The 17048-nt window shown below is 40.7% G+C and overlaps 1 protein-coding gene across 1 annotated transcript in view; it reads right to left on the reverse strand.

The window, feature by feature from the left end:
- LOC146314177 (MAM domain-containing glycosylphosphatidylinositol anchor protein 2) overlaps positions 1-17048 on the reverse strand; it is a 254799-nt gene that overhangs the window by 60929 nt on the left and 176822 nt on the right. The window contains exon 10 of the mRNA XM_084737373.1: positions 7260-7532. Coding sequence (XP_084593499.1) covers positions 7260-7532 — 273 coding nt within the window. The remainder of the gene's footprint in view (positions 1-7259; positions 7533-17048) is intronic.

Raw genomic sequence — 17048 nt, forward strand, 5'->3', positions numbered from 1 at the left:
CAATTGAGTTGCAATATGGGATATTTAGCAGGTTTAAATATTAACCATGGCCTGATGGCTCATGGCCACAAAAACTGACTGTGTGGCTACCAAATATTCCATATTCCATGTCCAAGTTTTATCCCCATACTCCAAGGCTTCACCAACACGATGTTACAGTTCCACAAACATCCACATTCCTTCATGCCTTTTAGTTCAATATTCTATGAAAACAGTGAACCGTGCTCATTGACTGCTGGCTACTGATATGTCGGGGCTACCAAAGTATGTGTTTCTGCCAAGCCTACTAAAACTACTAACGCAATCCTTACAGGAGAACCAGCAACACAAAAGGCAGGCAATGAAAAATTAGGAGCGAATGGATGCAGAAAATAAAGTGACTAGAAGATGACACATTTAAGGAGCTGAGAAGTCTAACTTGTGTTTCATTGGAGACAATGCCCTCACACAACATCACAATTTATGAGAAAATGTGCACAACGCAAGTGTACGTTACAGTATTATATTTGGGCCACCAAAAATGTACTTTGCACACCAAATTAGGGCTTGGTGGTCTGTGGGGCCGGTGTTATTAGTGTCTATCCCTGGCAGGACCCAGGGTTTTAGGGGTGTAGCCCCATAAAGTCTTCCCACTTTATTAAGTGCAATATTACATTAATGGAAAACATAGTTAAAGGACCAGTATGTAGGATTTAGTGGCACCTAGCACTGAGCTTGACAATTGTGACAAAGGTGAAAGGCTGTATCTAGAACCAGTGTTAGTTTTGTCCGTTCTCGACTACAGAAAGATGGTGGTTCATCATGGTGGTCTCCGTGAAAGAAGACCTGCACCCTCTGTATATACAAACAGCTCATTCTAAGGTAATGAGAAACACAATGAATTATTTTCATTTGATTATACACTTATGAAAACATACTTATGAATATTACATTTCTGGCATATTCTGAGAATAGATCCCCATAAATCCACACACTGGACCTTAAAATCAAAATGTCTGTGTGTTTTGTGACCTCTGATTCACCCTATCACTGCTTCATCAGTACACATTTGCAGCCTGAGGACAGGATGTACAGTAAATGCAGACTTCTGCATAAATCACCGACTGCATCAGACTGGATCAGAGAACAAAAGCAGCACAAAGACTCAAAGACAGTGAAATATTTTTTATATTTCTTTTTCTCCCAACTCTCCCAGCCCTTCTGAGGAGCATGATTTCAGCATTTGCTGAAAACTCAGGGTTCCCATGACAGAGAGGCTGAGCCAAAGCTCAGTGGTACACATTACATCCCTCCGAGGGGTCTCTCCCCTGGCACAATTTAATGGCCAACTTGGCCATTACAGCCAACTCACTGTTTCCACAGATGTCCCAATGGCTTGGCACATGGTCATCCATGCACATGCACACACACGCTCCCCTGGCACAATACACTTTCTGAAGTGACAGCATTTATATAAGCCAGAGAATGGCCTGATGCCCGACTTTGGTGAGTTTGCATGTGTCTGTTGGCATGGTAACATGTATGTTTTGCACGGTACGTTGACTGGATCTGTGAGTTTAGTTGAGGCGCTGTGGCTTCAGGCCAGAACCCCTGACTGATATGTTTATTACACATCAACATGGCCCAACAGGACGTCAGAGAGAGAGCGGTGAGGGAATATCATGTGTCTACCTGTCCTCACTCTGTAAAGCGAAGAAACCAAGACACTACCTTAGAGCATGAGCCATAACAAATATTTCATGAGCTTCATCTTGAAGTGGACTCACGAGTCATAGAGAAGAGCTCATATCCACTCCTTCCCACGTAGATTATTTATTTCAGCCACACTACACACTCACAGAAATAAGGGTTCCAAAAAGGTTCTTCAAGAAAGGGTTTGTCAAGGGTTCATTGAAAGACAAAGTGTACCAGTAAGAAACCTTTTCATCCAGAGAACTTTTGGAAGAACCTCTTTCATCAAGGGTTTGTCAAGGTTTCTTTCTATGATAATATAAAATGATTCTCAGTAGAATCCCCTGGGTGGGTTTAAGATGAAACCCTTGGAACATAAAAGATTCCTTGTTAGAAGTTAGGGTTCTAGGTGAAACCCTTGGAATATTAAAAAAAGTTCATGTTAGAGCCCCCTGAGTATTTCTCGAGAAAACCTTTTAAATATAAAAGGAGTGTTAGGAGAACCCCCATGACAGGTTTAAGATAAAAGCCTTAGAACCCTTAGAATTTAAAAATGTTCTCTGTATAACCCCCCTGCATGTGTTCAAGCAGTCTTAGAAGGTGGAACAGTTCTGGATAGAACCCCGAGAGAGAGTTCTGGGAACCATTATACCACAGAAGGGGTCTCATAAGGGATTGTGAGAAGGACCTCTCACAGATGATTCTACAACCCTTTATGCTGGGTTCTTGGTAGAACTCTCTGAAAGGGTTCCAAGTAGGCTTCCAAAAAAGGTTCTCCTAGGCACACAGGCCAAGTTAGCATCATTATTTCTAAGAGTGCAGAATAGTTTTGATCTCATATTGTGGCTGTTGAGTTAAAATAAATCTTAAAGAATAAGAGCTGCAGTTAGGGGAATGGGGCACCAGATTTCATGGATGATGGGAGGAACCAAAGTGGATTTTCTGCATCATGCTCTTGCACTCAGGGGGTTACTAAAAGAGCCTCCATACCTTTGGCAACCACTGAGTCCAGATGGTGGGAATCTGGAGCATTGGGCGGGAGGAGCGGAGCGATGGCGGGAGAGTGAGAGAGCGAGACGGAGGGATGGAGGATGAAAGGGAAGGAAGGGGAGGCGTGGACGTGGGAAGAGGGAGCAATAGGCAGGCAAACCCCAGCTCTGTTGAGAAAAACAAATGGCTGGAGGGGAGTATGTGCTTCTGTCTCTCTGCTCTACCTGTTTCACCAGGGAGGACTGATTTATGACATGCACGGGGGGTGCGGGGGGTGTCCATCTCTTTCTCCAGGCAAACCAGCGAGAAGGAGGACGATAGTTTAAAATGAGAAAGATGAAGAATAAGGGAAAGAAAACATGGGTAAAGAGTGAAAGAAAGAGCAATCGAGGAGATGGAAAAATCAAGTGCAGAAAGGTACGATTAGAAGACTTCAATAGATGGAGAGAAATAGACAGCATCAAAGAGGAGAATGACCAAAGTGGCAGAGGATCAAAGTGACAAATACTCCTCCTGTGACCCTGCAGCTCCTGTCTCTAATGGGAGGTCTGGGAGATTGAAACCTTGGCCAGAGTTCCTGCGGTCACTCAGCGCAGCCAAACTAATTTGGTCCTGTCATAACAACCAACTAGGAGATGGACACTTGGAGCTCTTGATGGGAAAAAAAAGAAAAAGAAAGAGGCAATCTCTAAAAAGACACAAGCCAGGGGGTAAGTGTGTATCATCTGAAAGAACAGGTTTTACTATGCGAGATGAAGGAAAAGCCGCCATGACTGACGCATCCCATTCAGATTGACGATCTACGAATTGTCTTCTCTGAAATTAATTGTCTATCATACACAAAGACATCCGTGCTCCTAAAACGCAGCATGACAAAGACTGTTATGCGTTTGAGGAGGCAATTTCAGCTGTCTAAAAAATTCTAGTAGACATGCAGATGTGTGGCAGCAAAATGGCTGACATGAAATGAAGCTTCAAAATTGGGTTGAATGAAACACACTGACAGTCCATTTTAAACCACTAATATATGCATGAGAGGGAAATATGGTATGTGTATGGTATGTAACTTTAAATAATTGAAAAGCAACTGTCCAGTCATAGTTTAGCTCATTTAACTCAGTATAGCAGGTCTGTAAAGTTCTGGATTTCTACACGTTAAAGCAATGTACATGGGGCTGTAGTGAGAGCATTGACCGCACATTAAAGAGTGGACAGGGCAAAGCAGAAGTGATTTAAACCTGCAGTCTGTCTAATGCAAGGGGCAACTACACTGGTTGCAAAAAGACGTCCAATTATATGTCCCCGTGTAGGATAATGGCCCTATTTCTCACTTGATTTATGAGCTCAGTAAACAGTTCCCTAATGATTTTATGTTCTCAATCACTAGTCTTCTATACTGCATCATGGTTTTTTTGTAAATTATGGCCATATTTAAAAGTAAAATAGATTCTAAAGCAGGGTATGATTTAAGGTGTGGTTACAGTATCCGGTAGTAGTTCAAGAAACTCAGATCAAACTGTCATACTAGGCGGTGCTGATCAAATATGGATCAAGATTCTGCTAATGCATTGTCTGTTTCTCGTCTATGTCTTCAGAAACTTATTTTAGTGCACTCTTTAGTTGCAATATGAGAAACTATTGTTTCCTGCTGAAGAGAAGAGCCAAAAGCATCGCCCAAGTTGCAGCACAGCACCCACCAGCTCCACACTCTCGTCAGTGCTGTGCGCGCTCTGGTAGCAGAAAACCAACACGGCCACTCCTATGATGCAAAACTTGACGCTTCAGAACTGTAGTCTACAAACCACAGTGTAATGTCATGGTTGGTTCACAACTATACATTCTATTTGCGGTATTTTTACACCTGTAGTTCAGCTCATTTGATCAGGATCAGGGAAAAAATGATACATTGCTGCATTTACATTACATTTATTTACAGTCAGGGTCCTGTTCCTGGTCCTGGTCCTGACTTTTTTAAAATTAACCAAGAGGAATAAACATTAAGGGTTATATAGTGACAGTCATCTCGATTGGACAGTTTTGGTGATTGTCATGTTGCATCATCGGGACCCAATTGGGAAATTAAATTTCTGTGACTGACATATGTTTATGCAACACTATAATCCCTAATCTTTTTCCAAAGTCAAATTCAAGCACCTTTCAAGTATCTTCAAGCTTTTCCAGTACCTTACAGTGACGATAAATTACACATTTATGTGCATATATAGTTCAAATGATTACATCACTTCTTTATTACATTAAATCAGATGTTGTCATGCTATACAAACTTTTAGATGGACTTAATGGGCTGACATGGACGCAGTAGAATACAAGCACAACAGTTAGAACAGCTTTTGACCTATTAATCAGGGAAAATACCTGCACTTACATGCATGTGTGTTACCAAATAGTTTTCATAAACATATACATGGCTTATACAAATAAATTACATTATTGTTTCCTGAACTGATCTCATGATCAGGAGATGAATTTATTAGTAGTTTACCTTTCGAAATCATGCTAAAACCACATAGCAGCTATCATAAAATCCTATATTGTTGGAAGCTGCCTGGATGCTACAATCAGAGTTCAGGCTAATGTTAACAACTCGATTTCAGGATGTCTACACTCCAGCAACCTCTTCCAAACTCATTAACCGAGACTGTGTTACTTTCACTAAACACACGAGTTAGTCCTCACCCTAAAAGCTTTTCCCCTGTAACATTAAAAATGAAACAGACTGAAAATAAGACAAATAAAGCATCTACCTAACCCCTGTCTTGCTTTTCCAAGTATGTGAGCTAAGAAGCCGAGGATATGCAGAGGTTATGTTAGAATGAAATATGAGTCTATTTTTCATCATCATACTGCCATAATATCAAACACTGTCTAGATTTTTCATGTCCTCTTCATGGATCATCAGCTGGTGAGGACTTTTTGCCTGGGATATGCAGCTTTAGCTACAGTCTTTTAGTAATGATACCTGATACTTTTTTACAGGGTTCTTGTCTTAAAGTTGTCAGTTAAACATTTAACAGTCAGCCAGACAGCATTTTTAACCAACTCACAGAGCTAATGTTAGCTTAATTAGCAACCTAGCTAAAGCTGATAAGATCTGCTAGTAACAGGTGTTTTCAATTTCTTATTTTATGTTTGTTTCATATTGTGCTTTAGCAAGCTGATTAATCAGTATTATATATTCTTTTCCACATTTAGCTTCCTGATATCATGATTTGTTGTGTGTATGTTACTGTGCATTTTTTCTGTATAACAAGCTGCCCAACAAATTGCCCCTAGACGGATTAATAGAGCTTAACAGTGAACACCCACTTTTTCAATGGCGCCACTTCCAAAGTGAATTTCCCATTCATTCACTCCATTGAAGTTTCAGAAAATCCTAACATAAAGACATTTAAGACAGGAACTAAGCCAAACAACTAGACATGAATTGTGACCATAAAACTTTTGATTTGGTGCAAAAAAAAAGAACGAAAAGAAAGCAAAGGTACAAGACTATGTATATAATTATTTCGAGAGGGAGGGAACCACTCTTCCCATAAACCACTGCAAATGACACAGCTTTTTCTTACATTTCACTATTGTCTTTATTATAGTGTTTCTGGTGTTAATAGTTAACATTGTTGTAATAGCTTGTGTTGTGTGTGTTTAAATTATATTCACTGTGGCAAAACGACATTAGTAGCATGACTCATGTAGGCTAATGAGCCAGCCTGCTAGCGGGACTACCTGTCTGTGACTGTGGTAAGCACTTCCATGGTAACAACCACCTCCACCAATCAAAGACATAGTTGACACACTTTAGGATTGTGGGTAGTGTAGCACTCCTTGTCTCATAACTCATAGTTAGTCTGCCTTGGATGGTTATGACAGTATGACTAATAGTGTCATATGAGCCTATATTGACCTTATTCTTTAGCTAAACTAAGAGCACTTCTGCTTCCTTATATCAAACAGCTGGACTGTATGTAAAGTCAAAACACAACTGATAAGTCCAGCATGATTCAGACTCAGTGTTAGTGCTACTAGTATTACTGATGCTATCAGTGCTGTTCCAGTGTAATATCTCCTGTTCATACACCGCAGCTTCTTGTTATATTAAACAACACCGAGTCTCATGTGGAAAAAACTAACACTATGTGACAGAGAAGTATAAAGAACGATAGCAGCATTAGCTGTTAGCTTACCAGAGGAAAACACTACAGAAAACTGTCATCTGAATCACTGATTGTGTTCATTTCTCCCTGATATCAGACCAGAGTCCTGCTCGAACATGTGCGATATTGAAGTTGGTGGTTTAGAGGCAGTTATTGTGGTGATATTCACGGTAAGAGTGCAGCTAAACTCTGTGAGATCACTGCAGTGTAAAGCAGATGGCTGCTAATCCAGAAGAATTATCAAAAGTGCGCTCGAACGGGAAGGCGATAAGTAGGTGTTGCAGCATAAGATCAATATTCAGAATATTAATCACTTTGGGAACATCACTGTTGTACTGAATTACACTAAACAGCAAATGGTTAAAAGTTAACAATTCCTAAGAGTATAATAACATGACAAAGATAATAATGAGAAGCACTCTTTACCTGTGACCTGGAAGGTACATTTGCCCGCTCCAGCCTCATTGATGACATTACAGGTGTACTCCCCCCAGCCGTCTCGATTCAGGCTGCGGATGGTGTACTCAGTCTCATCTCTTTGGGCGTCGAAGGCTCCGGCGTGTAGCAGCCGGTTGGATAGCAGCCACTCAAATCGCAGTACACGTGAAGGGTGGGCTCGTAGCACCCTGCAGGTCATCACCACAGGCCTCCCCAGGCCCTGACGCATCTCCATGTAAACGGGCTCCACCGTCGGAGGGTCTGAGCGGGAGACAAATGGGCTCAGATGAGTTCGGCTGACATTTGATAAGGACAGGAAAGTGTGTCAAGGATGTTAGCACAGTAGAGATATTACAAAAAGACTCGGATAAAGAGGGCAAAGAAGAGAAAAGAGAATGAGTGGGAGGATTTCTATACGAGACAGACGCTATTCAGGTGAGGGCCGTCTCGGTCAGGCTAGGTTATCTCTGACCTCCAGAGATATTTACAGACAAATAATATCTGAAAGACAGACAGGCAGTCAGAATACTAAGTCTAGATGAGTTAGGTATGAGATGAATAAATAAATGTATTTAAAAACCTGGACAAGGACAAGTTATGGAATTGTGAAAAAAAAAGGAAAAAAGCTCTGTGCAATGCATTGAAGCTTACCGAAGACCTGAGAAGGACATAACTGGAAAGAAAATAGCAGCTTTTTGAATAACAACAACACATATTTAAATCATACAAACAATGAAAGGGGGGAAAAAACAATTTAGAGGACAGTTTAATACTGTGCATGAATAGGAGCGGTGAGCAGGGAGAAAAAGGGTGAGGTTTAAGCATATTGTAAGTAAACTTTAAACAATCAGCACTGCAAAGTCGATACGCCTTAGCAACAAATGAAAAATGACGAGTGAAAACAATTGTGGGGACAGCGGCAATAGGTGCAGGAAGATCAATTTTGCAGAAAAACTAGAACAATGTTCTGAGAGAAATCAGTCACGCTTCACGGAAAATTGGTAACAGGATGATGAAGTGCACCTCAAGCTTTCAAAATGGAAAATTAATAACTTATTTGAGTATCTGACAGCCTTCACCTCTTCCCACACAGACAACCTGCTGGTGAATTATTTAGCCTGTCAGGCTGAATGTGACCTCAGTGCAACCCGGACCCTCCCTCTGCAAAATTATGTGTAATATTTGTGGTGATTTTATATTTTAGCCCATTTTAAAGGAGCAATATGTAACAATTTTGCAATCACAAAACAACGAGTTTGGCTTATTTATATTGCCCAACAAGTGTAGGACTTGAAGTCACTTGTTATTGTCCATTTACAAAGTTGCGTGTCTTGTGCTCCTGCAGTGTTCCTGCAGCCTGCCTGAGCTTCCATGTGTCTGAGGTGAGGAACACTGTGGTTGTAGCGTTGTTGTCAGAGAAGTGAGTATTTCAATTTAGCATGACAGACATATCAGAGCCTTTTTTTTTATTACAAATTTATTACAGTATATAAATTACAAATTTCTCCTTTAAATGTGTGTTAGATTATGTGCACAGTGACAAAACACGTGTGTAGGTTTTTGTGAGGACAGGATGTGTGCAAGTGCTTCTGCATGCAAGCACTGAAATGGTTATGAATAATTTCCCCATCTTAAGTGTCTTTGCTCTTGACATGCTCATACAGATGCTTGACAAAAGTCACTGGCGGGGCTTGAAAAACAACAGTGAATGCTGAGGAGAAGAGACAGAATGACACAGAGCCCCTTAATTGCCTTGAATTTGCATAATTCCTGACAGAGTAAAGGAAAGGCGGGGAGTTATAGCCAGGGCTGGGGATGTTACTTTTTAAAAATGTAATATGTTACAGATCACTGATTACCTGATTGAAACTGTAATCTGCAACATAATCTTCTACATTATTCACACGCGGTAATATAATCTAATTACCAAGCCTTCCAAACTTGATAGGATACGCAATTAAATGAACAGTTTATTAAAATTTACAGCATAGAATTTGATAACACTATTAATGTCATTATCTACAGCCTTAATCAGCCATTTTTTTAAAAGATGTGGAAGATGCAAAGCTGAATCTCTTTAAGGGATCTAATAAATACTCGCCTGTTTTCCATAATATTTTTTTCTGTGTTTTTAGAGTTGCTAATGTTCAGTTTTGTTTTTCTGTTGCACATAATTCAATTAACCTCACTCTAGATTCTAGAGCAGGGCAGGTCCTCCAGGCCACACAGGTGCGCTGGGAAACGTGGGCTGTAAACATCATACTGTATGCAAAATAAAACACCAGCAAAGAACAACTGAAAGTGGGGTTTTACTTCCTTGGCCTCAAAACTAATTATCACACAACATGCATGAAAACCTGTGGGTTCTAAAATGGTTCTCCCAGAGGAATGAGGTTCTACCCAGAGTCATTTGCTTCTTAAGAACCCTCTTTTGAAGAAAAGCTGTGTCTAAAAAACTTTATTTATTTACTAACATGCTATTTAGTAAGCTAAAACAGTATGTGAGATTTTTTAGTATTTTGGAAACCTTCCTATGAAACTAAAAGTACTTTAGGTGCATCGCATTTCCAGGGTAATATTACAGTATGCAAGCAATGGATACTATGCCAGCATAAATATCCCAATATGCAATGCAGTAGTGATGATAACAACAACCACACAAATAAAGGCAGACGGTGACCAGCGCAGCCCTGTGCAACATCATTGACACTTCAATTTAAATGCAAGTAAGGTTTCACTTTGCTAAGTGTAATGTATTTTTTAAATTCTATTGCATTAATTATATTATTAAATTATATTAATTTTGTTGTGAGTACAAGTTACCAACCAGCAAGGAGCTATGTGAAGCAGCAATTGAGTTTGTCAAGGGTTCCGTGTAAGACTACGGGTTCCATCAAGAACCTTTTTGGAAGAGTTTTTCAAGGTTTGTTTAAAGTATGGATATTAAAAGATGTTTCCTTAGTGTAAACAATGGTAACTGTCACATAGTCTACTAAAATGACATGATTTCCTGCTCCATCTGTAGAATACAATATGGTTCTTTGCAGAACCCTCAGATAACAAGGGGGTTATTGGTGAAATTTTTTTAAAATCTTTTTCTTTTCTTTTTTTTTAAAGACACCCCTAGCTGAAAACCTTGGGATGTAAAGGGGTTCTGGGTAGAACACCCTGGGTGGGTTCTTGTTAGCACCCTTAGAAGGTGGAGTTGTTCTTGGTAGAACCTCCAGAGAGGGTTCTGGGTTCTTGAACAAAACCAGTTAAAAAACCAGAGCTAATTTGTTTTTTGTTCTAAGGGTCCTAGGACAAAGGGATCCAGGTGGAACCTTTAAAAGAAGATTCTACCAGGAACCAAAAAGGGTTTGTGGGGGACAAGCCAAGGAACCCTACATGGTTCTAGTTATCAGTTCATTTCTAAGAGTGTGTGATTAACAACACACAATCTGATCAGATAATAACTGGCTCACATGTGAAAAATAAAAAATCAAAACATGTGATGACAGAAGAGGGTAAACACAATTCGTCCATGTAGTGGACTGAAAAAAGAAGAAAAAGCCTCCTTCACCTGATGCTGTTCACAGGGTGGAGAGCAAAGTGGCTTTCATCTTGGCTAAATGAAACAGCAATCAGTTCCCTCCTTCAAATGAGCCTTGCCTGGGCTTTTACCCAAACTCGATGCCTTATCTCCGACTCCAAAAGAAGAGTCTGAATCTCTACTTATCACATTAAAATTGTAGGTTTGTGTGCGGCGGTGAATCACAGCTCAGCTCCACAGCCTCCCTGAGTGGCACTAGACCAAATTGCAGTAAGTGCATTTCCATTGACACAGAAAGACAAATGAAGACAGGGTTTGGGTCTGCAGCAAATGAAAAAAAAAGGAGAAAAAAAAATCTCTTATATAACCAAAACATCCTTTAAACAAGGGCACATGCCTCATCTCCCCTCCTGTGCATCTCCTGTGAAACAGCTGCCCAGCGAACATGAGGAGAAAGGAGCGAAAAGGTCCCGCGCGATATTCCCCGAGCAGTGCTCTCCGTGGTTAGTGTAGCGGCGAGGGCGGCGAGGGCTGCAAGTTGCTGTAAGTCACAGGCTGAGGGAAAACCCTGAACGCCGGCTGAGATGTAATCCATCATCAGTCACCGGTGGATTCCTTGACAGTAATGTGGTGAAAAACAACATTTAGGAGCACGGAGGCCTTTTCCCGACGGTCCATATAGGCCGCCATCTACAGGGAGGTGGACAGAACAAAGACGCGGGTATACATGGGGGAAATACACGTGTGTTTTGGAGTGTGTGTGTGTGCACCTGTATATCTGAAATACCGCTTGACTGATTTATAATAAACTTTAGCTTCAGTCAAAGTGGGTTTCATTTTTTTCCATGTGCTTCGGGTGAGTGCATCAAGGGAAGGACATGCAACTCCTGTGGGCGAGCCTGTAAGAGTAAATTGTACTGTACAGTTTGTGCATGTGGCTATGAAGTGTGTATATGTGACTGCATTCCTTCTATATGGTTGGATGCTCATTTGTGTTTTCTTTCATCATTTTTCTCTCGAAAGCAACAGAATGTTTTCCCTCATGGCTCACTGGACGGCAGTGGTGGCTGAAGGACCTCAGACCTTCTTTGTAAAGGGAAAGCCTAAAAACAAAAATACACATTTTACAGTTTGCCTGTAGCACTATGATGGATAACATCTCAATTGTTTTGGTGCGAGTTGCCAAACCCACAGACTCTGTTGCTGACCCTGATTTCCTTCCTACTATTCACCAACCAAATCGTGCAGAAGGAAGGACGCATCTACTCATGGATGAGAGGCTCATGCTCATGACAGTGCGGGGTGTAAACATTAATGGTATCCTCCCCGGCTGAGCTCTTCCTTCTGTACGATGATATGGTTGGCGGGTGTAATTTGGTAGAAAGAAACTGTTCACAACAAGGTTTGTGGAAAATCTTCAAAAAGTGTTGTCAAAAATATCACTTTATAGCTTTCAATTTCCCACAGTACTGCTACTCTGGTACCAGCTGCGCTTTCTTGCTTTCTCTCGTCTCTGAATAGGAGTTGGCACATTGTTTCAGTGCCCACATAGCCCCGCCTCCTTACTCACAGTGCTTTCTTCTTCTTGATACTCTTCTCATTTGCTCTGGTTGCATATCCGTTGTCACGCTGCCTTATTGTATTTATCTTTTAATAAAAATCTAAATTTGTATTCCCTTAAAGAGCAGCGTAAACTTTTCCCCGTGGTATTGAAAATGGTATCGATGTACCAAAAGTTTTCGAGGTATTATATTGAAGTTAGAAGTTCCAGTATCTTGAAAACACTGAATCAGACATCACTGTTGGGTTTTTCAAATGTTTTTTTTTTGGCACTTTAAGCATCACTCACCCAGTGTTTAGTTCCATAATATTCTAGAGAGGGCTGACACATTTACAGCCAATATCTGCAAAAACAAACATCTCACACCAAAACAATCTAGATGGATGAATCTCTCTACATGTTAGAGGAAAAAACTGCCCCTACAAGTAAAAGTACCAATACAGCAATATAAAAATACTCACTATCACTTGTCAGCAAAATGTACTTCAAGTTGATGATAAATTCAGTTTAATATTTGATTCAGTTTAATTCCACAACACTTTCCATCCATAGAACAACACAGTCATGTTTTCATACTTTCATAATTAATTCCACTCATTTCTTCTTTGCTGTTTCTTCACCCGTTAAACTACCATTAACTAATCTCAATACTTTTAGTACTCAATACTTTTAGTAATATGTTTAGTCACATTAAGTCATGAGTCTGACGTGCTGCTGTTTTGTTCACTGCAACCTACCGCTGTCCAGAGAAAAATACAAGTGGAACATTACTCACATTGTTGTTATGGAATTATACATTATACTTATCATTTTTAATAATTCAGCAAAACATGGAGGGAATGTTTGCAGTAACTGAAATGGAAGAAAATAGAAATAAAGGGCTGATTCTTTCAGCCACCAGGGAAAATAAAGGCACTGGCCACTGTTTCAGAATTTAAGGTTTACGTTATATCTTAAATGTGTCAATAGCGATTTACTGTAATAGGCGGCTAACGTGGAGCTTGTCTTAAAGGCATAATCCGCAGGATATCCCTACAAAAAAACAAACAAAAGAAAAAAAAAACATTGTAAAGACTTATAACAATACGAACGCCTACACACACAGGCAGAGCGCACTGAGGACACAGTTACAGGATTAAGTATCACTTCAGCTGCATTCACACAAAACCAGGTGGGCATGTATATCTGTGCTTGAGAAAACTGAAAAAAAAAACAAAACAAAGTTAATGTTTTATTTCTGTGATTAACTATGTTGTTCTCGCTAACACTGCTCCCTATCTTCATTTCCTCTCTAAGCTCTCGTCTTGGGAGGAGGGGACAACTTTGAATGGTGCCTTTACAAACAGCAACCAACAGTTCCTGCATATTCTGCCTTTAACCTCATATACTTATGGGTAGTTTAGTCTAGTGGTTCCCAACCAGGGTGCTGTACCAGTGAGTCATGAGATAAAGGTAGGGGGTCATCTGATACACAAACTTCTATCCACTTTTTGGACTTTGGATCGAATCTTTGCTTTGATGTGAACTATCAGATAATTTAACCTCAGTGAGCCTCACACAGCTACTTAAATCTAGGATGTCTATGAGTTGTTAGCACTTCTACCAGAGAGTGCTTTTCCCTATAAACTTCTCATAATACAAAAAGCAGCCTCAACTATACACTGCATTTTGTAAGGAGTCACATGCCAAAATGGTTAAGAAACACTGATTTAATATTTTACAGTGTGTTGTATTCTTGCATTAAGTGTTTGTGGGGTAAAAAGTCTCTCACTCTGAAAAGTAGTGGATTTGAAGCAAAACGAAACATAAAACGGAGAGTGTTGGATTCACATGTGACATATTAGTGCTCCATTCAGAAATATGTCACGTTTTTCGCACTACAGCCTGCAGCAGCTGCACGTGGGAGTATAAAAGAAACAAAGGCCTTGTTTAAGGATGGAAGAAAAAGCATTCTTGTGGGATAATAACCTTTGTAGCATAACATGCTTCAATATCAAGTCTTGATAGAGGAAATAACATTCATTAGGAAGTCAAACAGATATATACGGAATATGAAATGATAACCCTGATTCAACTGATTTATAATGAGTCCCTGTGTTGAATAATGTAGGGGAAATGCTGCTCCGCATCAGCGCGCCCTCCTTCCCTCGCGCTACAGCCGCTGCAATCAAACAATGAACTTAAGCACCATCTGCATTACCATATTGTTATTAAAACTTAGGGATCATTTATGAACTTAAATATACAATTAATGATAATCAATGGAGGCTCTTCAGCGCGAGGAGTGGCTTGGTGATCCGCTAATAGGTTTAGCTCAGTCATTGACCAAGTTATGAATTATTCTGTCTAAGCCATGTGCAGTGCCCCTGTTTACAACCTACATATTCTCTGACCTTTTCTGGTGTGGATTTGATACGGCTGATCAATTCAATATTGTTCCATAAAAAAAACGGTTATTAAAATTTCATCCCCAAATGCAGTGTGTGAGCCCCGCTGTAATGCAAAAGATTAATTTGCTGGCGTTAGGCTAATGTGAATCGCTCTAATATGATTCACATTAGAGTGGGCCTCAGGGGCCAGCATTGCGGGCCTTCTTGATGCAGAAAGGAAAATTAATTAAAAACAATAATCGTGTAATTCTGCTCATTACTTTCACACCAGACAGTAGCTCTTTATCCCGGTGTGGCTTTTTGATGTATGTCAGATAGCGAGTTTGCTCGCTCTGGGGGACAATCGCGCGGTTGCATCAGGCAGGTGTCATGGACGATGTGAGGAGGAACAGAAGGGAAGCCTGGATGAAAGATTCCCGTGCATCTGGGCTGAAGTAGAGCTTGATAACTCTCACTCTGACAGACAGTGGTATCTAGGACAGGGAGACCACTCAATACCTCCTTCTTCCCTCTATTTCGCTGTGTTTCTTCACTCCCTCGCTCAAGCCCCTAGATCATGCCAAGTCAGTTTGACTAAGAACATTAGGGTGTCACAGCTTGGGATTTGGCGTTTGCAATTCTATTAGAGCGACGACTCTAAAGGCGGACGTCTTCCATTCCCTCTACCTCTCCTCCTGGCGTCGCCTCTGCCAGTCAACAGATGCAGGTTTTTACATATCAAAGCTGTTGACTTGCCAGAGTCGTTCCTTCACGCCTCTAATGCTCTTTGCTTCAGAGGACTGTACCTCGGTCCCTTGATCAAGTTACTAAACGCGGCTTTGCACATGGCTCACCACCAAAGGCGGGTGGCTCACGCTGGGACCTGGAAATGCAGGCGAGAAAAGCATCTCAGAGGGATTGGCTTGTGCTTACACACCATGAGACAGGCCAAGAGAAACAGGGGAGGGGGCATACCAACAGTCGCACTGAGCAAACAACAAAAGCGGGGTCGGATTGTGTTAATAAAGTAAATTCTCACAAGCTGAGCAGCAAAGGTTTGTGTATTTGGCAACGGAATCAACAGGGTGTGTTTCTGTGTACACATGGTGGACACATTTCCCCAGTATACTCAAATTGCATCCAAGCAATCCAACAACTCAAGTGTGGATTGTTTGCGCTTTTTAAACTTGGGCTTTGATGCCAACTATGAATAAGTAACAAGAGTCTGATGAGCAGCAGAACCGTCTCTGAAGTGAGAACATGGCAGAATGATTGATTTATCAACACCAAAGCCCTAATAACTCTCTTCATTATGTGTTCTACTTTGAAGATGGCGAACAGATGAAAGTGCTGTACGACATCAAGAACTGAAGTGTAAGAGGTGCTTTATTAAAATAAAACTACATAATGAGAAATAATTGCATTCTGAGAATACTTGAAGAGGAGGAGAACTATCATGAGTGAACTGACTTCTCTGGGTGTCTTGTACTACATGTATCATCCTACACTCTCACAAATAAAAAGTGCTAACTAGAACCATATAAGGTTCTTTGGATTGTCCCCATAGGAGAACCCCTTTTGATTCCAATTGGAACTCTTTCAGACGGTTCTACCTGGAACCAACATATAGGTTTATATCTAGAACCATCTGTGAAAAATTACCCATAATTTCCTATGTGAGGTTCGAAAGAGAATCCTGTTCCAACTCAGAATCCTCTCTGGGGGTTTTATCCAGAACTTTTACACCTTCTAAGGGTGCTATCAAGAACCCAACCTGTGGGTTCTACCAAGATCCTGTTGCCATGTAAAACTGACATTTGGCAAATACAAGATTTTCACTCTTAGGAACAAAAGTGATAAACAGAAAACAGAAAGGGTTATTTGCCATGTCCCCATCTGAGAACCCTTTTTGGTTTCTGGTACAACTTTTCATAAAGGCTTTACAAAGGTTCCACTCAAAACTGGAAATGTAGACTGCTTCATTAAATAGCACCAGTGATGGCACAAACAAGAACTCAAAAGAAGAGGAAAGGATCCGCACACCAAAAGAGCTCACATATGAAAATTTATTAGCGTGACGTTTCAAGCTGTATACCCTTCCTCGGACTTCCTCAACAATCTGAGGAAGAGCGTACAGCTCGAAACGTCACGCTAATAAATTTTCATATGGGAGCTCTTTTGGTGTGCGGATCCTGTCTTTCCTCTTTTTATGCTTTTGATATTTTGTGATCCAGCACCCAACGCACTGGGCCTTGGGGATGTGCATGCCCTTCTTTCATTGTGTTTTTTGCAAACAAGAACTCACCCTGGGGTTG

Source organism: Lutjanus erythropterus, chromosome 15 (genome assembly GCF_056507025.1).
Source record: "Lutjanus erythropterus isolate fLutEry1 chromosome 15, fLutEry1.hap2, whole genome shotgun sequence".
Taxonomy (NCBI): Eukaryota; Metazoa; Chordata; class Actinopteri; order Lutjaniformes; family Lutjanidae; genus Lutjanus; species Lutjanus erythropterus.